The sequence below is a fragment of the Poromitra crassiceps genome (genome assembly GCF_964638095.1).
Source record: "Poromitra crassiceps genome assembly, chromosome: 11".
In the NCBI taxonomy this organism is placed as follows: Eukaryota; Metazoa; Chordata; class Actinopteri; order Beryciformes; family Melamphaidae; genus Poromitra; species Poromitra crassiceps.
The window spans coordinates 25,374,541-25,399,421 of record NC_139643.1 but is presented as its reverse complement, the minus strand read 5'-3'; the positions used below and the strand labels follow the sequence as shown (position 1 = coordinate 25,399,421).

Genomic DNA, 24,881 nt, shown 5'->3' with positions numbered 1-24,881 from the left:
ATTTAAAATGTTTGAGTGCATTTGACCTTAGGCAAAACATTGAGGGCAAAACAATTTATTTTATGTTTTTATTTTTTCGTTTTTCTGGAACTAAAGAGCCAACCCAACATCAAAGAACAAAACAAAACAAAAGTAAATTCATTATGCAGTACAAGGGCCAAGACTTACACCAAGCCACCCTAAAGAGTTGATTCAATCAAGAGACATGTCCCCACCATCAAGGCACTACATTACCATGTCTTTAGAATTCACATTGTGAATATGAATATCAGTGACTTGCTCTAAGCTGAGGGCAGAGCCATACAGGCAGACCTCAGTGTGGATAGATAGGACGGGCACAAAACATAAAAGGTTTAACATCTAGACAGACTGTAGTGCATTCATCAAAGGTTTCCCCATTTCAAGTCCAGAGAAGTTGCAACTGTACTTCAAACACTCAGGATATCTGACTATTCTCTTTAGTCTTTTGCTCCTCGCCTCTCCAGCTCTTCCCTCTGGTCTCTCACTGTTTCCTCCTCTTGTATCTGATGACGGGGTTGTGAGGGGTGTGGATCATTGTGGTGTAGTTGACTGTGGGGAAGTAGCCGTCCACCAGGTCGAAGTCGTACATGCGCAGCATGGTGGACCAGATGGTCTTGATCTGGACGTAGGCAAAGTTCTCCCCGATGCAACGGTGACGGCCTGGGAAGGCGGAGGAGAAGAAATGATCAACAAGTGTACAGTTTGGATTCACTTGAATACACTGGTTAACCAACCAAATGTTAATTCATTCTCCTCACCGGCTCCAAAAGGCACATAGGCAAACTTCTCCCCTGCAGCTGGGTTGTCATTGAGATAGCGGTCAGGGTTGAACTCCATCCTCTCCGTCCAGGTGTCCTGCAGACGGTGGTTGACGGTGGGCGAGACACACACCTGGTGGCCCACCGGGATGGTGTAGCCTGCTGCAGTCTGAGGAAACAAAGGGACCATGCACAAAACATTTTGGTAAAGAGCGAGCTGCCTTTGGCGTGACGCACGAAAAGGGACAGTTATTAGCAATCTGCTGCTAGATGAAAAGGAAAGGAGATGAAGTCATCGTAAACAATCATTTTTGTTAGAAATGTCAGGAAAATGCGTCATGAAAACGATGTGGAAAGATTAGAGGAGACTTGAAATGCACAACTCCTGGAATAAAATCGAATATACGATTTAGCATGCAATTACCACTCTAGGTATGAGGAAAGTGCATGAACTTTGGTGTGGTTAACCTCTAAACCTGGGCAGATGGAGATGTCACCTGAGCAGAGCGGGCCATCCTCATCATGGTCATGATAGGCGGGCGGAGCCTCAGTGTCTCCTTCAAACAGCGCTCCAACAGGGTCAGATCCTTCAGCTGAGGAACAAAACCAGGAACCCCGTTAGAAACGTGTTACAATGTGTTTCCTTTTATCAGCAACACAGCCACCCAGAGGAATCATTACTTCTATCACACCAAGGTATTTGGGACATCTTTGTAACAGGTGGGGAGGTGGGTGTTATTTAGAAAAAGTTAGCACCTGCTGTACAATTATCAGTTATCAATTATTAGTTATCATTACCACAATTATCTGCAGCCGCTACTGGCTGGACCCTTGATTTGTTCTGACTTGACTTGTTGAGTTGAGTTTCACCTCATTTGTGCACATTCCATCTCAAGGCTTGACATCTTCAATCTATAAATCTTCTCTTTCATCTTCATGCATAGAATAAAATCAATGAGACAGCTTTCATCAACAATATGCTGACATTAATTTAACAATCACCCTTCTCCAGACAGGTATTATGTACTGATGTAATACTGTAAGCCACTGCTTTATGGGCTTGGGAACATATGTGACTCGTACACATGACTGAGCCCGAGTGCACAGACTGCAGGTTGTCTCTGCACACGGCTCTGCACAGACTCGTACCTGGTCGAACTGCAGCGGCGGCAGGTTGTCTCCGCACACGGCTCTCTGCTCGCTGAAGCAGCGCTCCTGGAGGCTCTTGTCTCTGGCCAGGAAGAAGCCCATCCATGCGCTGGTGGTGGAGGAGGTGTGCTGACCGGCCAGCAGGAGACCAATCAGCATCCCCGCTATCTCGTTATCGTTCAGCGGCCGGCCATTTCTGTGCAGGGAACAAAGATCTTCAACATCTTCTCTCAAAAGCCCAACAAGAAGTTTTATTGCGCCCCCCCCCCCCCTCTCTAATATAAGATTGTTCAATCCTGTTTAGATACTGTATGCTTAGCTAGACACATTCTCTGTAAAGCCCTCTCTGAGACATGCTTGTGGATTAGGGCATTATCATATTTTCTTAATGACTGAGGGTCTATTGAGTATAGATGTAAGTGACACAACCTATTTAGATATTTTGGTCGTGTCAGAAGTGTTGTTAACTCCACTCTCAATTTTAGGATTACCAATTGACAACATTGTAGTTAACTGGTCTGAAAGTAAAATACCTCATTTTTAACAAGTTGGTCATCGGACAGAATAAAGATTATAGGAATTTCAGTCACAGTTTTCAAAATAAAAAGCCTTATTTAAAAGACAAGCATGTGATCCAGCAGCACGAGTTTAGGTTTGAAAACAACATATACTATTTCCGGACAACGTGCTCGGTTATTCAGCGACCCATATTAAGGTCTAGTAATAATATTAAGGCTGAAGTCGTCTTACTTGTAGGTGGCATCAATGAGGGTCTGCAGAAAGTCGTCCACTTTCTCCCCGGAGCTCCTGCGCTTCTGAGTCACCTTGAAGAAGATGTTCTTGATCTCCCTGTGAGCTCGGTCCCTCCGCCTGCCCAAAACAAGAGTCAGACGCATCCATCAACAACTATCACCCCCCCACCACCAAGGTTTTCCATCATCTGACTATGTTATATGTGCGGATTTTGTTTTATTTTCTTTAAATAATTAAGTCTTTTTGCACTTTCTACAAGATGGACTATTTTACCCCTGATGGTCTAATTCCTGTCCCTGAATCTATATCTCTGTCTAGTCGAGTGAAACCTAGTCCTGCCTGTGTCCGTTGGGTGCGGTCAGTGTCGGTGTGTGTGTGTGCTGGGACCTGAAGCTGGGCAGTGGCAGCCAGCCGGGCAGTAGCCAGGCGGCGTGGCTAAAGCCTCCGTCCAGGTCGGCGTACAGCTGGGCCACCCTCTCGTCCAGCATGCTGCGGATCTCCTTCCCGTGCAGGCAGCTGCTGGCCGTCAGGATGATCAGCTCGGACAAGGCCTCGAACAGGTCTGACGGGGAGAGATAGAGAGTGTGCAAATACTTAAAAAAACAAAACATAGTTATCAATTTACAGAGAGTTTGGCAAAACAAATAAAAGCTAAATATATGTTTAAAAAATATATATTATTACTAAAATTACTCAAAAATCTGTTTTAAGATTAAAGTGCATTTTGGCAGATTGTGAAGTTATGGACACAAATATCACAACTACAACATTACTTTAGCAACACAAATAAGAAATGTAATAGTGGAAACAGTAGTCGTAATGCAGAATAAACTGCTCATTTAACAGCAGCATGTTCTGTGAATTCCCGAGGTAAAGTGACCCAAAACTCACTTCAATATTCCAGTGAATGTTATTTGTTAGCGTTCTAAGCAGGTAATCTGTAACAGATTCCATTTAGAAATCATCACCATGACACGATACATGTCAGATCTGCCTGGTGTGCAACAGATCTTACTTCTCTCCCCGCTGTCTCCCCATCTCTCAAAATACTCTTTGGTCTCCTCCTCGATGATCTGGACGTGTTGTTTGAAATGAGCGATGTTTAGTCCGGTCTTCAGCATCTTCTTTTGCTCCAGAAAGATCTAAAACACATCATACAACATGTGTGTTACAGCTGAAAAGCATCATCTGGACTATCTGACTGACCACATTATTTTATTAAACACTTAATTGGCAGGATCCTTCGAATACATATTTACTCTTAATTAAGCATTGTTGTCAGTTATTTGACATTTTGCTTTTATTAATATAGCTTTTTATTCAGTTTTGTTGTTGCCAACCAAGTAGCCTTCATATTATGCACATACAACCAATTTAACTTGGTTAAGTTGATCCAGTGCGAAACTGCAGACCGATGACAAACAAACACTGAGTGGCATCAGTGCAACAGACACAAAGCAAAAGACAATAAGCACCCAAACAATACAAATTAGCAGTTAAAATGAATGAATTAAAAAAAAAATCTAAAAAAATTAAAGAATTACACCATATGTTTTACAGAATGTGATTTTCTTTGTGAGTCTTTCTAAGTGACTCACAGGGTTTGGGACATCATAGGCGACCCCCTTGCCGAACACCGGGGTGGTCAGTCTGGAGTAAACATCCTCTGCGTTCAGGTCCTCGTTCTTGCTGTTGAACATCAGTGTGGCTGCCTCACTGCCCAGCAGGTAGGTGAAGGTCTTGCCCACCATGGTGAAACTAAACACAGGGCCGTACTGTGGACCGAGAGGAGAGCACTATAAACTATACAGCTCTTCAAACATGGAATAGTCAGGGAGAGCGAGAGAAAACTTAAAGTCCCTCTCCACTTAAAAACATGATTTTCTTCTTGTTCTGCATTATATAGCCTAAGGTGGCCCCTCCAGGCCCCAATGTTTTTCTTAGAAATGTTTTATATTTTTACATTTTTTGTGATGATGTTTTGAACTCGGGCACTTTGATATCTGTCTACTGTCTATAGGACGAATCAGCGTGACATTACGACACCCGGATATGCCACCAGGAACTGCAGCAGTTAGTATGAGCTGTGCCAAACAAACATTCATATCTCAAAAACTAGACATCACATCGCTTGTATTTTTACATTCTGAGTGAGAGCAGAAGTAGCTCAAGGGTCTGATGTATAATACAGTATATGTATGGCATGTTAAAGTTGTGTGAACTGTTGCAGTTTTTCTAAATGAAGTGAATTTAGTAAAAAGCACAGCCTGCTAGCGCGAGACACTCAAGGCTGGCTCCATAGGGTCCCTATAAGCCTATAAGCTGCCATTTGTTTACCAACACTGATCCCTTGTATTGTCTGCGTCTTTAAAAAAATGTGTGACTCTCTCTGCAACCAAATCTACCTACGGGCAGGGCCGTAGCCAGGGTTCCGAAATAGGGGAGGTCCAGCAAGGGGAGGCGGATTCGGTGGCGCCCGTCAGGGCGCCGCCGAAACAAATTTGAGGGTTTTTTTCCCCCTTTTTTAGCCATATTTAGATTAATATATCATTTTAAATCAACATTAGGATTATACTGTTGTGATGTCATTATTCAGTATATTCTCTTTCATGTCACCACCTGCTCAGCTCTCCTGTCAACATAATTGTAACTAACAAACACAAACTGTTTTAGCCAAATTCATATCAAAATGACACCTACAAACACAGGTACACAACCCAAGCCGTACACAACACACAAAGTCATCATCGATAATAAAAAAAACATACAGAGGGACATTTATTTATTCCTGATAGGAACGATTGAAAAATAAAATAAAATATATTATGTTGTTTTTAACTTTACACCACCTCTTTTTGTTACTTATTGGGTCATGAAACTGAAACCATGCATATAGCCACCTGCATACCTGACTTCGGGAGCTTGGCAATTGGCATCATGCATGATTAGCCAGTAGCATCCCAACGTGTCACACAGGTAACATTACTTAAGAGACAGACTAGACACTTTCTTGGTTGTTGCTAAAAAATCTGTCAGTGTCACTCACTGTCTGTCGTTCACTCGCTCACTGTCTCGCAGCTCGCTCACCTTCAATTATCTCGCCAGGCAGACAGAGAGTCATCACTCACCACCATGCTGCTGCTCTCTCAGAATCAAGTTACCGCGGACACGTGTGCAGAGTTTGACACTAGAAGGCTGTTTTCACATTCATGTGCAGAAAGTGTGTGTCTGTGCTCATTGAAAATCCAATTTTTGGGCATAAGAGCATGATTTGTGATTGACATCACAACTACTTTGGAAGCCAATCCTGGTCCAATATTCAAGTTACAAAAGTGTAACTTGAACTTGAAGCCTCCAGTGCACCCTGAGAATTGACTTTACAGTGAACCGGGAGACATATTGTGTCCAACAGTTGAACTGTTGAAATGAAATATAATACAGTATTTGCATATTTATAGATTCTGGAATTTTTAATGAGGGAGGAGTAGCCTAGATGTTATTTTACGGATTTTTACTAAGATAATTTACTTTTTTAATATAATATTTAATATATCAGACACAAAATGTTCAGATGAGAATCTTTTATATAGCCTACATCTTAAAACATGTCTGAACGGGATCTTTAACACTTACCTTTTCATATGCATGTTCAAGAAATTCAATGGGGCTTTTCCCAAATGCAACGGCATGACCCAGGAACGGTATGCTGGAGGGAATATATGGCGGGTATTTCTATAAGGAGAAAAATACTGTTAGTGGAAGATAAATATAAACTTTTTTATTTTGATGTTTACCTTGTAGTAGAATCTTTCTTTGACTCACCTGGTCATTGTCAGCGCAGGCCCGGGACTGTCTGAGCAGCAGTTTGGAGATATATCCCAGAGTGAGAGTGATCACTGAAGCTGCCAGCATCACGGACGTCAGGTTGTCGCTCATTTTGCTCACAGTGTCTCCCAGCAGTTTGCTGCTCATTTGATACAGATGCATCGACATTGTAACTTTGTAGCTTCCTCACTTGTAGCCTATCTGCTCCCCAAAAAACTGCTTCACTGACTCCGCGCGAAAACCGGCGAATTATCTTTGTATTCTAATGATCAGGCTAGAAACCCATTACATTACTTTGTTTTCTTCCTCCGTTCCTTTAAATAAGCGGTCACGTCTGCATAGTCAAAGTTGTGCGGCTCCAGTAATCCCCCGTTTGATGATGGGAGGCCGGTGGTTATTTCTCCAACAGCTATACCTGTCAATACTGGTACTGCCCCCGCCTGACCAACTGAGGCTTCCCATTGGCTGTTGGCCGCGTGTCCCATATGTCCATCAAAGAACTGCCGCTGTGATTGGTGCGCGCTACCTGAACCGATGTCTGGCTATATGATGTCACCAAGCAGCAGGAACATGGTTTGTGTGTTTTGTGTATTGCAGATTTAAGATTGACTGGTCACTGCAGTGCCAAATAAATAAATAAATACATAATAATATTAATAATATAATAATAATAATAATAATAATAATAATAATAATAATAATAATAATAATCATGATAATAATATTAATGTGTTCAGCCTTAAAAATAATTTTAATAATACATTTTCTTTAAACAATTGAAAATGCATGCCATTGTGGTGGAAAAAGTTCAAATGGCCTCTCTAAAGCCACTAGTACCAGACTGTGACATTATATGATTCAAGAAAATTGGTGGTTTGCAGTCAATTGGCAATAAGATTTTATGAGTCTTAAATTAATTTAACTACAGATGTATATTTCTGTAGTGAGTGTGAATAGGGAAAACAAACTGTTATCTCAACAAAAGCACAATATATATTGAGGTGGGGGGGGGGGGGGGTTAACATTTTGCAAGCCTAAAATGATTCTAAAGCAGTTCGAATTTTTGCCAAAAGAAAAATATGACTGGTGATCCAGAACATTCTGTGATCTACTGTAGGCTAGACTGTGCTATTCAGAATTTTCTGTAATATAGGCTACATTGTAACTCAACAGCCTAATGAACTGTAGGCGATGACATTGGCATACAGTAGCAGTGTTTGTATTATGGTGTTTTTATGGGACTTTGGATAACATTACATTATTATAATCAGTATCAGCTCTGCAATGCTACTGATAAAGTATTAATATAGCATTAGCATTTTGAGTAGGCCTACTATAATTCCCATGATATTCCTATAGGACAGAAGATGCTCATCATTTTTACTTTTTGCTTGCATGAAGTGTTATTGGCCCAATGTTTCTAAATTATTCATAATGGTTTCTGGAACTAATAATCACTGATCAGTTTGAATGACTTTTTTTTAAATTAATAAATAATGTTTTGAAATGAAAGAACAGCCGGACCAATTTCAACAATAAATGTTCATATACATTATTTGGTTTATTAAAATGAAATATTAAATAAACATATTTACATACAATCCAAATATAAGAATAGTCAAAATACACAATGTGAAGATGTGAAAGATATATCGGTAGGTCTGTGTAATATACAAAAGTATGCATTTGGTGAGAGGCTGACCTTGCTCTCATACAGGTTTACTGCAGTCCGATATAAGCAACTAAAACGTAACCGACAGCTGTGTTGTCTTCAATAGTTTATCAGCCATAGGCGTACTTGTCTGATAAGCTTTTATCGTTCGGAGTCATCTGTCCACTCAGCTTCATTAAAAGCTTCACAATAAGGCCAGCCTGGGAAGGGGAAAACACATTGTCATGAGCAGCAAAACACACAAGAGAGAGACAATATCATTTAATTCCCGATGATCTTTAATCAAAACACTCGGCTTTATACATTTTTTCTAGGCCGCTTACAGTTATTTTTGGTAGTTGAATAACACCATACGCCAATCCTACGCCAGCTTCTGGTCTATTTTTCAAGCGTGCAGCACGCTGCACACAAGCAGCCAGGCATGAAGTCAATGCAAGTTGTGAGCGGGGGACAGGGCAGCGCCGGGCAAAACAGAGCGAGGCGTGGAGCAAAACAGAGTGATTCTGGTGTGAATGGCAAGGCTCCTGCTGGAAGCTTCTGTGAAGCTTGTGGTGTGAACAAGGCGTAAGGTCATTCTATAACTTCTGATATAAACGTAGTACCTACTACAGATGCTGTTTATGCTCAAAGCAGTGCAGCAGCACATGAATGGTGTTGGACAGTTACCTGTTTTGTGTGCACAATGAAGTTCATTTTGTTTTCCACACTGTGGATCTGGAAGTACTGGTCAGCGTGTCCCAGCTGCCACATGAACGTGCCGTACTCTAAACTGATGAGCAGCACCTGGGAACGCACAGAGGAACAACTATTAAGACTTCTAGAGAGCATGCATGACATCATCACTCCAGATATTTAAAAAGCCGATATTTTATGCTCACTTGATAAGCTCTCCTTCTAACAATAAATTAAGCCACGCCTACATCCTGGCCTTTAAATACTTGGAATCATGGAATACAATCATTCTGTCAAAAACTTCGCCTAAAGGAAATATAGTTCACCTCAAAATAAAACTTTGAATTGTGCCAGAGTGCCCTCTGCAGGCGCAAATGACACCAGGCTTCTAGGTCTACATGTTATAACTGATCTGACCAATGATTGAGAATGTGTTTTCTTTGTTTTAATGCAACAGACATTCACAGATCACACAGCAGGAAAACATGGAGTATAGCTCAAGCTTAAAACACACAAAAATAACACGGTGGTATATATTACCTTGGTCTCCATGTGGCATATATTACCTTGGTCTCCATGTTCATGAGATGCAGCCCCTTGGTGTTGACGCCCACGAAGACGCGGATGACTTTGTGGTTGCTGGCGCTGGCCTTGGTGTAGACCTGGCCAGTGAAGAAGGCCGCTCCGTAGGTGGGGATGTCCCAGCAGTTCTGCAGGAAGAGCCGCTGCAGGTGGTGCATCTCCTTGCTCACGCCTTCGCTGGTGCTCAGCGCCTGCAGGGGGCGGCAGAGACGAGTCACACAGGGCGAGGATGGCATTTCATTTGGACGACGAGAGAGGAGTTTTCACCGTGGAGATGCGACTATACCTTGTATTCGTGAAGAATCCTGTTGGTCCAATGGTACGCTTTACTTTTCACTTTGGATATCGGCACAATGGACTTAAGGTTTTCCTCACTGTTGAGAAACATGGAGATGAGTAGTTTTTTTAACTTCATACACCGACTCCGACAGAATTCGGGATTTTTTTTAGCAACACAAAAGCACGGCATTTAACTAAAACTCACCTCTTGCTGATATTTGCGTAATTTGCTGCACACAATTTTATTATATGAGAGGGCAATGCGGTAGAGACATTTAAGCAGAAATGTGATGAGAAAACAACATTTACTTGAGGAATCCCTGCTTGTGCTTCTTGCTCTCATAGCTGCCGTAGATGATCTGCAGCAGGAGGCTGGCCAGTGTGATCAGCTTGCTGTCCGCGGAGGGGAAGAAGCCCTTGAGGAGACAGTGACGCGCCTCGTCAAACAGGATGAGGATGGACAGGGGGTCCTCCACCTGGAAAGAAACAGGAGAAGAAGAATGAGCTAAAAGTAGAGTCAACAATTCAGCATATTAAGCACAACCACAACACATAAATCAGTGTTACCCTCCATTTTAATCCCAACTGGTAGCAAACACAATCCCCACACAAAATGCTACCATGAAAGCCTCTTGTATAATGTGGGCTACCTTCTTCTCCACGTCGAGAGGCAGCCGGACGTCTCTCCGCAGGAACAGCTGTGGGTTTTCCCTCTGAGGATCCAGCACCGTCAAGTCCGTCACTATCTCTGTCCAGATCCGCAGGTGCTGCAGGGGCTTGTGGTAGGGCTTCAGCTGCAGGTCTGACACACACACACACACACACACACACACACACACACACACACACACACACACACACACACACACACACACACACACACACACACACACGTTACTCCATTGTATTAACACTTTCATCACTTTAGACAGTCGGTGAAAAATACAAATCGTTCAACTGATAGAGAGAAATTGTCACCCAATTGTGACGTCGATAGGCAGGCACATTGGGGAAATACCCCCGGCCCCAATAATGGGATCAAAAGGTATTGTGTTTGGATTACTAATCATTGAATCAAAAACTGCATTTTGATCGTACTTCTGACTTCTTAAACTTAAGTGAGCAGGTCATGGTGTTCGTGTCGGAGAAGTTTTGACAACCGCAGGATGAGTTTGCGGCTGGGCGCTTGTGGGGTGGTGGACTCACTGAGGTTCTCGGAGCAGATCCAGATGGTGAAGTACTGCTGCGTCTCCTGGGAGAGACGCATGCCCTCCATGATCTGCTGCACCGTGGTGTTGTTGCCGTGCTTCAGCTCCACCGAGCGGTACGAGCCGTCCATGCGGTAGATACGCACCTTCTCGTACTGTGGGCCAAACGCAAACACGTAACACACTCAGTAAGTGAATGCAAACAACTGAAGAGTCGCTCTGTGCTGGTGTCCGTATCGCGTTTGCAAAAACTGTCCAGAGACATATAAACACCTAGCAAAGTGTACACACACACACACACACACACAGACACAGACACAGACACACAGACACACAGACACACACACACACACACACACACACACACACACACACACACACACAGAGAGTGAGAGCAATACCAGCCCTGCTGTCGTGACTGGTAATAAGTTCTAGGTACAGCTGATGCAGACCCCGGAAACCTGCTTCGGCCTATCCATGATTTAGTTCACAGAGGAGATAGCACCATCTACTGACGAGGAGAGGTAACTGCCACACAAACAAATACATGGAAGTGAAACTGCATCCAGAATGACTGAATGTCTTGCAGTATAGTATTCTTCTCAGTTCCATCCATAGATACATCTATGGTTCCATCTCTCTATCAGTGTCACACGGTGTTTGTTAGAAGGTGACAGAAGTGGGTGTCTGAGGTGCAGTAGACTCACTGGTCTGCTGTTGGCTTGCTGCAGCAGCTTCACCGTCTCCTCCCACCCACTCTGCTTGTTCTCCTCACACACTTGAAGAGGCGATCTCTTCTGCTGGTCTTCTATGTGCTGTTTAGAACGGGCATGGCAAAACAAATCTCGTCAAGACACGATCACATTCAACAAAGTTTATGAAACAGCTCACTTTGTGTTCAGCAAGATCATCTGCACAAATGAGGACGCATTTACGCTTCGAAAACCATAAAAGCGGTCCTCATTTGTGAAGATGATCTTGCTGAATCCAAAGTTTCATATACGTTTGTTAACCACAGGCCTTATTTCATGCATTTAACCAAAATCACCATACAAAAATCCCACTGACTTTTACAAGTAGGAACCAGAAGTGCTAACATCCAGGTCTTCCAGACTCATTCCTGCGGTACTTCATTACATAATATACAGTATGTGAACTGCAATTTCTTTCAGAAAGTAAGAGAAAGAGATGTTACAAACCAACAGGGAGATATAACCATGTCCTTCTTACCCGGTCTATCTCAGGATGCTGCAGCAGGACCTGCACGATCTCAGAGTGCCCTCCTCTGGCAGCAAAGTGTAAGGGCGAGCTGAGCTGCCCGTTCAGCAGGTTGGGATTACAGTTGCCTTTCTCCAGCAGCAGCTTGGTCGCCTCTACTTTACCATGCCTAGACGGGACCAATACCAGATATTGATTATGATAGTTCGATAGGGATGCAACGATACAAAAATACGTATGGGACAGAACAGTGATCGCGATATTGATCAAATGTTATTCTGCTGTAGTAATCACAAATGAGACAGCTTGCCCATCACAATTTCAAGCTATTAATGTAAACATTAATGTAAACAAGTTATTGTTTACATTGATTCTAGCAAGTCAATGCCATCGCTAGAAAGATTCGTGGCTCAGAAATAAACATGATTCACAAAGGGGTGTAACGGTTCACAAAATTTGCGGTTCGGTTCGATACGACACAGTGGTGTTATGGTTTGGGTTTTCAATACAGCAAAAAAAATGCTAGAGAAATTTTCTTAATTTTAACTTTTTAATTTATTTATATTTATTTGATTATTTCCACAATTCCTGGTTTCAAGTTTTATTTAAATTTATGACAATGTTTTGTAACACCTGTCGCCTTTTTCGTCTGGGTTTTTAGTTTACCATGATATATCCTTGTAGAAGAGTTGCACTGTTCAGCAGTGAAAGATTCTTTCGGTTTGCAATGCGTTATAAACGGGTACTTTGTTGTCTGAAGGACATATCGCGTATCGAATCGGTATTGTGAGATAAGCATAATGGTCCCATCCCTACTCAGATGTTTTTGGGCACTGAGACGAGCCTCAGACTGACCAGCAGGCGTAGTGAATGGGGGCCCAGTGGTCGCTGTCCAGCTGTTTGACCGAGAAGCCGCTGTCCAGAAGCTTGGTGAGCAGCTCTGTGTCACCCTCACAGGCGCTGCGGTGCAGCGGGAAGTCATCCACCCACTGATGCTCCCTAGGCAGATGGGAGAGAGGCTCATGTTAAAGATGATTTTTAAGGCATTTCTGCACCCTAGACCGCTGACTTAACGAGGATGAAACCCTGGAAAGGGGAGAAATAAGACACAAGAGGGGAGTGGATGTTTGTGAGACATGAAGGTTGACAATAATGACAGTGTGGTTCAGTTTAAAGGACGACTCACTTGTCCTCTGTCACACTGTTGGGACCATGCTGCCACGTCTCCCTCTTGGGGATCTGGATCTTGGAGTAGTCCGGTGCTCCAAGTCCAAAGTATGGGTTGATTATAACTTTGTCCACCTACAAGCAAAAGTAAAGTCCCCCCCCCAAAAAAATTATAACCGTAGAAGTGTCTGTGAGGCCATTTACACCTGGCACTAACATGCGTTTTCTGTGATCAGATTGCAATCGGATAGTGCTTGACCACTTGAAAGTACAGGTGTAAACGCCCCCAAGACGTATTGTAATCTGATCGGCCAAACCACCTCCGGAGGTGGCCAGGGACGCATTGTGACCACATTGAACACAAGTGTAAATGCAATGTGTTCTCTCTCTCAATCTGCATACAGCAACTGTATGCGGATTGAGAGGACACCCATTTTGGGTGATCAGATTGCAATCAGATTGCAATCAGATCACCCAAAACACATGTTAACGCCAGGTGTAAATGGCCTCTCTGTTATAAGAGAGTCAAACCCTTTTGAATATACAATCTACTTCCTGGTGTAAATAATGACTTTACATGAATTATTATTTTTCTGTTAGCCCAGTCTGGAAACAGCTCAAGCTTTTTGTATTTTACGTAACTCCTCCCTTCTCTCTGTTTGTATTTTACTTAACTCCTCCCTTCTCTCTTCTCTCTCTTTGTATTTTACGTAACTCCTCTCTCTCGCTCTCTCTCCATCAGCTGCTGAGGTCTCTCACCCGGTTGGTGTACTGCAGATCGGAGCCGTAGAGCGGGTTGAGGATGCACACGTCGGCCTTCTCCAGGGACATCATCTTGCTCTTGATCTCCAGCGCCGTGTAGCCCATGTGCAGGCCCTCGTCGCTCAGCTTGCCCTCGCTGCTGTACGCCGGGTTGCTCACGTTGGTCTTCACCCGCTCGACAGGCGCCGGCCGGAACAACGCGGGGATGGCGTGAGGTATGGTGTGCTGTTCCGCTAGCCACCTGTGGGGGGTGAAGAAGAGGCGAGGGTCAGGTCTGCTTTCCAAAAGCATCATCCGCATCTCATTTACTGGACCTGAGGTTTTGGCCCCAGCCAGAGGAGTTAAGCAATTAATGAGCCCCAGCTCGGCCCAGTTCTAATTAAAGACACACACACACACACACACACAGACACACTACAATCAATAGCACTAAAAATGCACAATGCATTAACGGAGAATCCCGCTTGAACTCGGGTTGAAAATGCAATGATGAACTAATGCGCTAACTGACAATCACTTGACTACCGGCACTGCTCCTGCTGGGTATCAAAATATGTCGTCACAATAATAAGAAATGTTGTTTCTCGTTTAATTGCCAACAATGCACATAAACTGAAACATTAATGTCACTCAAGCATATTGGAATTAAAACAGTCTCAGCAGATTCTCCATTTAGCTGTTATATAAGGCTGAGTGGGCAACCAAAGAGCTTGCACTGAATACTAGTGTCATTCCTCACAGTCGCAAATCTTCACCAACCGGCTAAATCCACAATCAGGCAAAACTATTTACAGTGCATTTCGCTTTCACTGTTCAGTTGCGGGCGCTGTGTCCCTGTACACTATAATGAATGACTATATACTGTATTCTCAACACTCAGGCATGGAGCTTTGTTTACTTTTGACAGCGCTCTGACAAGTGAGCTGGAGAATCATTTGGACTTCCGGTCAGGATTTTTCAAAATAAAAGTTTGTGCTGTCGTGCTGTGTAAAATTAAGCGAGAAATACAACTTGATTTTCTTTTATTATTGAAACGAGCCTGCAGCTCTCTACTCGAGACCATCTTGTGATGGGATCACACCAGCCTTGACGCCTGCAACATAAGACGAATGTGGGCCAGGGCCGTAATGTCAGCCAATGTGGCCCGTAGCCAGCTTCTAAGTAGCCAAAGTCGGCCGACTTTGTACTTGTCGTTTTAACGTACGTTTTATCATACACTGCAGTAACTAATAACACGTTCGTTAATAAGACGTTAGCTAGCTAAGTTAGCTTTGGCCACAGCTGTGTCTGTTTCTGTTGTGCATGACTGACAACAGGGTTAGCCAATCAGCACCCGTGATTGGATTTTCAACTGGAGAAAAGGCGTTTGCACATGGCGATACCAGACCAAGATGAGCCAAATCCGCAACGGTGGAGTGGGCGTGGCTTCAAAGTTCTGGAGCCAGGCTACACCTGTAAAGCTTTGTGACTGCATCTTGCACAGTTTTGATGCTATCGTGTTCGCTAAATCTGTCCACAGACAGACAGGCGTAAAAACAAAGCCTGGCAAAGTACTGTAAGTACTCAAAACCGCTTCTGTGGTAGGTCCCGCTATAATAGGTTTCTCCAGCACCACATTATGACACACACACACGCACGCAGACAGACAGACAGACAGACAGACAGAGACACACACACACACACACACACACACACACACACACACACACACACACACGGTGAAAACAATACCAGTCGACACTGTGGCTGTTGCGGCTGGTAATTAGTCCTATCTGTTACTTGCAGTGCCCAACATTTTAAGCCTGTTCAATGTAGTTCAAGTTTAATTTCTTTCGTGAATTCAATCCAGATTTACAGTACCAGACACAGTATGTTGCACTTAAAAGTGACATTAAATCATGATAAAGAATTAATTATGTTATGTAGTAATTTGATAATTTTGCATTGTTCTTATCAATTTAATCCAATAATACCTTGCCGATAGAGAATGTAATTTTTATGTAATATAAATAATGTGTAATTTTTGGAACGCTATTCAGTGCTCATCTATATTATGAACGGACCGTCTTCTCAGATATGTCCTTACTTGTCTAAGGCCAGGAGCATCTTGGAGGTGTTGGAGCAGAAGTGAGCGCTGGTCTCACTGCAGACCCGCATGATGTCCTGAAAGCAGTAGAAGCTGGGGCTGCCGGCACTGTAGATAGGCTTACTGTTGTCTGTTCAGAAAGAGACACATGTCAAGTTTAAACTAGGTCACATGATACCTGTGCCATCAGCTTAGCAGGACAGGCTCTTTGTTTTTCAGCTCACCTTTGACACTGACTGGCACAATAAAAAGTGAGGCCTCTTTCCCTTCGTTGTCTCCATCCAGGAGGAATTTCTTCATATGCACCACACGCTTTCCTGGAGCAAGAGAAAAGGTGTTTGGTCCGTGACAATCTGCATCCACACAGTCACATGCACACAGTCTCATGCACACAGTCACATCCACAGCACACAGTCACATGCACACAGTCTCATACACACAGTCACATGCACACAGTCACATCCACAGCACACAGTCACATGCACACAGTCTCATGCACACAGTCACATGCACACAGTCACATGCACAGCATGCACAGTCACATCCACAGCACACAGTCACATGCACACAGTCTCATGCACACAGTCACATGCACACAGTCACATGCACAGCATGCACAGTCACATCCACAGCATGCACAGTCACATGCACACAGTCACATCCACAGCACACAGTCACATGCACACAGTCACATGCACACAGTCACATCCACAGCATGCACACAGTCTCATGCACACAGTCACATCCACAGCATGCACACAGTCACATGCACACAGTCACATCCACAGCACACAGTCACATGCACACAGTCACATCCACAGCATGCACACAGTCACATGCACAGCACACAGTCACATGCACACAGTCTCATGCACAGCACACAGTCACATGCACACAGTCTCATGCACACAGTCACATCCACAGCATGCACAGTTACATGCAAGCACACAGTCACATGCACAGCACACAGTCACATGCACATCATGCACACAGTCACATGCACAGTCTCATCCACAGCATGCACACAGTCTCATGCACACAGTCTCATCCACACAGTCACATGCACACAGTCTCATCCACAGCATGCACACAGTCTCATGCACACAGTCTCATCCACACAGTCACATGCACAGTCTCATGCACACAGTCACATCCACACAGTCACATGCACAGTCTCATGCACACAGTCTCATCCACACAGTCACATGCACACAGTCTCATGCACACAGTCTCATGCACACAGTCTCATCCACAGCATGCACACAGTATCATGCACACAGTCACATGCATACAGTCTCATGCACACAGTCTCATGCACACAGTCTCATGCACACAGTCTCATCCACAGCATGCACACAGTCTCATGCACATAGTCTCATCCACAGCATGCACACAGTCTCATGCACATAGTCTCATCCACAGCATGCACACAGTCTCATGCACACAGTCTCATGCACACAGTCTCATCCACAGCATGCACACAGTCACATGCACACAGTCACATGCACACAGTCTCATGCACACAGTCTCATGCACACAGTCTCATCCACAGCATGCACACAGTCTCATGCACATAGTCTCATCCACAGCATGCACACAGTCTCATGCACACAGTCTCATGCACACAGTCTCATCCACAGCATGCACACAGTCTCATGCACACAGTCACATGCACACAGTCTCATGCACACAGTCTCATGCACACAGTCACATGCACACAGTCTCATGCACACAGTCTCATGCACACAGTCTCATCCACAGCATGCACACAGTCTCATGCACATAGTCTCATGCACACAGTCTCATGCACATAGTCTCATGCACACAGTCACATGCACACAGTCTCATGCACACAGTCACACCCACACAGTCACATGCACACAGTCTCATGCACACAGTCTCATGCACACAGTCTCATCCACACAGTCACATGCACACAGTCACATGCACACAGTCACATGCACACAGTCACATGCACACAGTCACATGCACACAGTCACATGCACACAGTCTCATGCACACAGTCACATGCACACAGTCACATGCACACAGTCACATGCACACAGTCACATGCACACAGTCACATGCAGTCACATCCACATCATGCACACAGTCACATGCACATCATGCACACAGTCTCATGCACACAGTCTCATGCACAGAGTCACATGCACAGCAATCACATGCACACAGTCACATGCACAGCATGCACACAGTCGCATGCACAGTCACATCCACAGCACACAGTCACATGCACACAGTCTCATGCACACAGTCACACCCACAGCATGCACAGTCACATGCACACAGTCGCATGCACACAGTCACATACACAGCACACAGTCACATGCACACAGTCACATCCACAGCACACAGTCACATGCACAGCAGGAGGGACGTGTTGCTCTTGCCTGAATGGCACAAATGTACAACACTCACCTATGAAGCCTTGGTTATTGGATATGGGCTTGGTTGCTTCATCTATGTAATCCAAAATGGATCTGGCTTTGTCTCCTCCCGCTTGGATCTTTGTCGCCAGCAGGACTTTCTTTCGTTTCTTCTCCTTCCCTTCCAAAGGCACTTCGATCAGCAGGATCTGACGGAGGAAACACACAAGTCATGTTCCACTTAACTCAAAACTACATGAAGAGAGAGTGGGTCTGGTCTCTTCCCCCTGCTGTCCTGCTCGTTGCTCCACCCCCTGCTTCCTCTGATACATGTGTGGTCGCCAGCCACTTCGTTTCACCTGACAGCGTTGAGGAGTTTCACTGACATGTCATGGCGCGTGGGAGGAAGGGAGTTCTATGTATTACATATAACTATGTAACAGATCACACATCAGTAGTCACCCCTCTGCATTATGCTGATTATAACCATGTAACAGATCACACATCAGTAATCACCCCTCTCTGCATTATGCTGATTATAACTATGTAAGAGATCACACATCAGTAATCACCCCTCTGCATTATGCTGATTATAACTATGTAACAGATCACACATCAGTAGTCACCCCTCTGCATTATGCTGATTATAACTATGTAAGAGATCACACATCAGTAATCACCCCTCTGCATTATGCTGATTATAACTATGTAAGAGATCACACATCAGTAATCACCCCTCTGCATTATGCTGATTATAACTATGTAAGAGATCACACATCAGTAATCACCCCTCTGCATTATGCTGATTATAACCATGTAACAGATCACACATCAGTAGTCACCCCTCTGCATTATGCTGATTATAACCATGTAACAGATCACACATCAGTAATCACCCCTCTGCGCATTATGCTGATTATAACCATGTAACAGATCACACATCAGTAGTCACCCCTCTGCATTATGCTGATTATAACCATGTAACAGATCACACATCAGTAATGACCCCTCTCTGCATTATGCTGATTATAACTATGTAACAGATCACACATCAGTAATCACCCCTCTCTGCATTATGCTGATTATAACTATGTAACAGATCACACATCAGTAATGACCCCTCTCTGCATTATGCTGATTATAACTATGTAACAGATCACACATCAGTAATCACCCCTCTCTGCATTATGCTGATTATAACTATGTAACAGATCACACATCAGTAATGACCCCTCTGCATTATGCTGATTATAACTATGTAACAGATCACACATCAGTAATCACCCCTCTCTGCATTATGCTCATTATAACTATGTAACAGATCACACATCATTAATCACCCCTCTCTGCATTATGCTGATTATAACTATGTAACAGATCACACATCAGTAATGACCCCTCTCTGCATTATGCTGATTATAACTATGTAACAGATCACACATCAGTAATGACCCCTCTCTGCATTATGCTCATTATAACTATGTAACAGATCACACATCATTAATCACCCCTCTCTGCATTATGCTGATTATAACTATGTAACAGATCACACATCAGTAATGACCCCTCTCTGCATTATGCTGATTATAACTATGTAACAGATCACACATCAGTAATCACCCCTCTGCATTATGCTGATTATAACTATGTAACAGATCACACATCAGTAATCACCCCTCTCTGCATTATGCTGATTATAACTATGTAACAGATCACACATCAGTAATCACCCCTCTCTGCATTATGCTGATTATAACCATGTAACAGATCACACATCAGTAGTCACCCCTCTGCATTATGCTGATTATAACTATGTAACAGATCACACATCATTAATCACCCCTCTCTGCATTATGCTGATTATAACTATGTAACAGATCACACATCAGTAATGACCCCTCTGCATTATGCTGCTGAGTATAACAGATCACACAGCAGATTGAGGGGAGACAGCAGTTGATGACTTCTCTGGCATTCAGAGAGTCAAGAGTTCATTTACCTCATAGGCTTTAGCTCGGTACTCTTTGGAGCTCAGGCTGACTTGGTTCTTGGGGCGAATGACAGCGACAAACACATCTTCGAGGCCGTCTTGGTTGCCCATGGTGTCGACTCGTCCTCAGATCCAACAGTACATCCTACACAAGGGCCAGATACTGTGCAGAGGCATCCCTGAAATAAAGAAATACAGGAAATGTTATCAGGTAAAGCGTCAAGTCAAGTGAAAGCACATAACATCACAGGTCGTGCGTATGCGGGTCATAAACGGCCGCTGAAGACTTCCATCATCTATTCTATAAAGCGAAAAACTTTCCTATACGAAGTTAACACTGGGCTTGAATGCCGATACTATCTAAAAGCCAATTCATTAATTAGCCATCTATAAGTGCGGCAGACAGTTCAGAAATCAACTTCCAAAGTCCTGGCAGTTAAGAGTAGTCACGCCCCGGAAACCAAGCGCGCTGCTGGCTTTCTCTAAACAAACACTTGAATAGGCTACAAAGTGTTTAATGAGCACGTTAATCTTCACCAACACCCTGCTTCAGCTAACGGCGGTGTCACAGTGTTGACATCAAACACGAACGAACAACTTTTTTAACTAAGTAGCTGTAGCTTTTCCGCTCGTGATGCAGCTGGAACTCACCGAAAACGACGTCCTTTCTTCAGACGGGCGAAGCGTCACTTTTAGTTCCATAAAAAGCAGCACAAACTGCGGCTATGCCATTGATCCGGGTAAACTCCATAGGCGATATTTGAGTAGCCGAGTGAATAGGCCTTTAACATCGGGCAGGGTTGCCGACAGCAGCGGAGAGAAGACGGGGCTCACATTACAGCGGCTCAGCCCGGACAACAGAGGCCTCTGGCGGCCAGGGGGACTCAGAAACATTTAGGATGCAATCCCAGTCCCAGTGCAGTGGCCCCATTTATAGCCTATAATACGTTTATTATTCCTATAATAACAGCATATTAAAGAAGGGTGCAATACCAAAACAAACCTACATTTCCATAGAAATAAGGGATTCCACTGTAACATTTTATGCAGTAGTAGTAGGCTACTGTAGTAGTAGGCCTAGTAGTAGTCGTCAGTCTAGAGACACATTGTTCATAAGCAGAGATGGGAATTGAGTATAAACTATGTACAAATAGGCTACTTGCTGTACATAAGTAGGATTTTCAGGTATCTACTTTACTGAGCATTTATTTTTCTGACAACTTTTTTACTGTTACTCCCTATATAACACAAATACAGTATCTGTACTTTCTACTCACGCATTATGTGCATGTTTTTTGTGGAAAAACCATATTACACATTATTAATCAAAGTATAATCTTTATACATCTTAAAACATGTTGGAGGGGATCTCCTAAGTTTAATAGTCTTCGAATCCTACTACTATAATTAGAGGCATGTCTGTCTGTCTGTCTGCATTGAGTGGTCCGGAGTTGCAAGATGTGCCGTTGCTCCGATCGTCTCCAAAATTGTTTGTCCAGTGTGGGTGTAAAAACAAACAGGGTGTCGGGTATAGACATCCAAACAAGACACAGTCTGAATACGGCGTGGCTGATGATGTCACAAATCACTGATGATGTCACAGACAGTGATGAGGTCATAAATCACTAGATGTAGGCTCAGCCTGGTGGTCAGGTCACTATCATAATGATGTCATAAATCACTGATGATGTCACAGGTGATCATGTCATCAGTGATGTCACTCGAGCAATTGTGATGTCATCAGTGATGTCCGTCTGTGCTCAGTTCGTCTCCAGAGTCCCCACCCTAATTGAGCGTGCAAACATTCTGTTTATCTTAATTCTACTTCTACCAGTCTTTTTTACACAAGTAACTGCACTAGAATGTGTGTACTTTTCCCATCTCGGTTCATAAGTACTTTCAAATAGGCTACCATGTTTTGGTGAGTCCATGTTTATTAAAACTATGTTTTCTTATGTTTCAAAAAGCAGTTGCTTATTCATTTACTAGATTTATTTATTCTACTCTTTATTCTTCTCTGTGTAAATAGTTGGTGTCACTGAAAATGAATTGAATCTCACACAGATATGATAAAGTAATAATTTATATATTTTAATTGAAGCGGTTGTATAAAACATCAGCATTTATTGAGAGGTAACACAATGCAGCTAAAACATACAAACTCAAGTGGTCTCTTTGAAACAAAATAACACAGATCCAACATAGACACAATAACCACAATGATACAAGGAGATGAGGTGCAACTAAAGTGCACAAACGAATAAAAAGGGTGATTTTCCAATATATAGGAGGACATGATTTATTTTCTTTCATTGGTGCACAGCTGTGAGTATATAGATGGCTACTGTTCCCCCCTATCATTATCACCAAATCCACGGGACCACCTCTCTGTGTCGGACCCTCCAGCCCACGTTTAGGAGCTGCTCTCCTCTTTGCATAGATTGAGCACCTCCTCCATCTTCTTCTGGATGTCCTCCACCCTCTTGGCCCACTTGTCCCGGACCTCGTCTTCATCGTCCTCGGTAACAGCCGTGTACGCCATGAGGGCAATGAGACCCATGTGGAACAGGTGGCCCAGGTGCGAGCAGCGGTGCTCCATGATCTTGCGGTCGCCGTCGCAGTGCTCCAGGTAGACCTTCAGCAGGGGGCGTCCGAACACCGAGCCGGTGCCCATCACGCCCCGGTAATACACATCCAGACTCAGGTCACTCTTGTCCCTCTCGTAAATCCTCTCAAATTCATCCATGTACTGCTGGGCATTGCCCGGGTCTTTCCTCACCACCGCCACCATGTTGTTGAGGGCGCCGTACTGGTGCTTGATGTACTCCTCGTACTTGCCGAAGGTCTCGTTCACTTCGTCGACGCGGATCTGCCTCAGGCACTGACGGTTCTTCTCGGAGATGCTCTCCAGCTGGGTGTGGACCGACTGGAAGTCTTTGTCCATAGGATGGCCCTCCTCGTCCAGCAGGCCCTTGCGAGCCACCCCGATCAGGGAGGAGACGATGCCAAAGAGCGGGTCGATAGACGAGGCGAAGGAGGACACCTTCTCCATGCAGCACAACACCTTGACTGCAGTCTTCTTGATCTGTCCAGAGTCAGCCATGGCTGCTGCTTTTCCTCTGCCTCCCACCACTCCAAAGGTCCAGGCTAGTGAGTCAGGAGGCTGGGAAGATAAAAACGGACCACACATTTTGTAAAATAAATAAATAAATAAATAAATGAATGAATGAATGAATGAATGAATAAATTAATTAATTAATTAATTAATAAATACTTTTCAAATACAGTAGGCTAGAGCTTTAACTAAAGGATTGGTCTTTGACTCGTCGTTTCGCTACAGGCTGTGTCTCAGGTTGCTGAGACCACAACATATGTCATGGGCCCCTGTCATCTTACACCCCGATTCTTCACGGCAACAGGTGACAGTGAGGCCCTGGTGTTCTTAGCCACAACAGACCGCAGAGCTTCAAGAAAGTGCAGGGGAACAAAGCTGTTGTTGTTCCTCCACAACCCTACAGAATGAAGTATTCTGCTCACAAATAAGAGTATTATATTCCGTTATTAAGGGTGATGATGTAATATTGTTCATTATAACAGTTCTGATACACGGTACAGGCACGTACCATACAGCACATTAGCTAAACCACACAGATCAGCAGTACACTACTACAGTACTACTCTGTGTGACCACAGCCACAGATCACAATTAATCTTATTCATATTTGTGGCGTTACTCAACAGTGGGTGTGTCTTCATAGCAACACAAGAAAGCCTGACAATAAACAAATGGTCATGGATCTTGGCCTTTGGTCTTTTCCTCTCAAACAGTTCAAATGACCTATAGTGTCCGCTTGCTTGACACCTTTTAAGCAGAGGAGCTGCTTTATGATTCAAGATTCAAGATTCAATACTTTATTGCCATGTCAACAGAGTTGATTGGAATTTGTTTCAGTGCAGCTCTAAAGAACAGACATAAAAACAAACATAACAAATCACAGATTCAGACACAAAAGAGAATAAAAAAGTGGAAAAAACACTACATAAAATATGAGAGGCTGAAATAGATAAATAAAGTGCACAGTTTATAGTGTGTTTATAGTAGGCTACTCTGCTCACAGTTCCTGATTCCCCAGCCCTCGGCTTCCCATTAGTCAACCATCATGCGCACTTCTTTCCCTCTGACTTCCATCTGTCCCAAGCTGCATTTGCCATCACACACATCTCATACATAATAGAGGCGACACATTTCAAAGCCCTGGGGCTGGATTTGTTTACTCACCCGAGATAAAAACTGTTGGTATCCCTCTGTCTACTGCAGCTGTCTGACTTCCCTGTCCACCATTTTCCTCCCG

The 24,881-nt window shown here is 43.8% G+C and overlaps 2 protein-coding genes and 1 pseudogene across 3 annotated transcripts; all 3 read right to left on the bottom strand.

Moving 5' to 3' along the window:
- Nucleotides 1-102: 102 nt before the first annotated feature.
- cyp51 (cytochrome P450, family 51) lies at nt 103-6,838 on the bottom strand. The gene is made up of 10 exons (XM_083645716.1): nt 6,504-6,838; nt 6,315-6,413; nt 4,280-4,456; nt 3,697-3,823; nt 3,069-3,243; nt 2,679-2,798; nt 1,929-2,124; nt 1,277-1,372; nt 780-948; nt 103-681 (listed from the first exon to the last, which is right to left on the bottom strand). The coding sequence occupies exons 1-10, from the start codon at nt 6,672-6,674 to the stop codon at nt 503-505; spliced, it is 1,509 nt and encodes a 502-aa protein (XP_083501842.1). The 5' UTR covers nt 6,675-6,838; the 3' UTR covers nt 103-502.
- A 1,216-nt stretch (nt 6,839-8,054) lies between these two features.
- Nucleotides 8,055-21,318, bottom strand: krit1 (KRIT1 ankyrin repeat containing). Its single transcript, XM_083646134.1, has 17 exons — nt 21,181-21,318; nt 20,539-20,708; nt 18,592-18,748; nt 16,377-16,469; nt 16,153-16,282; nt 14,064-14,307; nt 13,324-13,439; nt 12,993-13,136; nt 12,150-12,306; nt 11,627-11,734; nt 10,918-11,074; nt 10,362-10,513; nt 10,021-10,187; nt 9,719-9,806; nt 9,417-9,623; nt 8,845-8,961; nt 8,055-8,378 (listed from the first exon to the last, which is right to left on the bottom strand). Exons 2-17 carry the CDS (start codon nt 20,638-20,640, stop codon nt 8,289-8,291), a joined length of 2,229 nt encoding a protein of 742 aa, XP_083502260.1. The 5' UTR covers nt 20,641-20,708; nt 21,181-21,318; the 3' UTR covers nt 8,055-8,288.
- Nucleotides 21,319-22,605: 1,287 nt separating this feature from the next.
- LOC310785191 (protein rapunzel pseudogene) lies at nt 22,606-24,881 on the bottom strand (annotated as a pseudogene). The gene is made up of 2 exons (XR_014554078.1): nt 24,809-24,881; nt 22,606-23,692 (listed from the first exon to the last, which is right to left on the bottom strand). The product of XR_014554078.1 is annotated as a protein rapunzel pseudogene (transcript).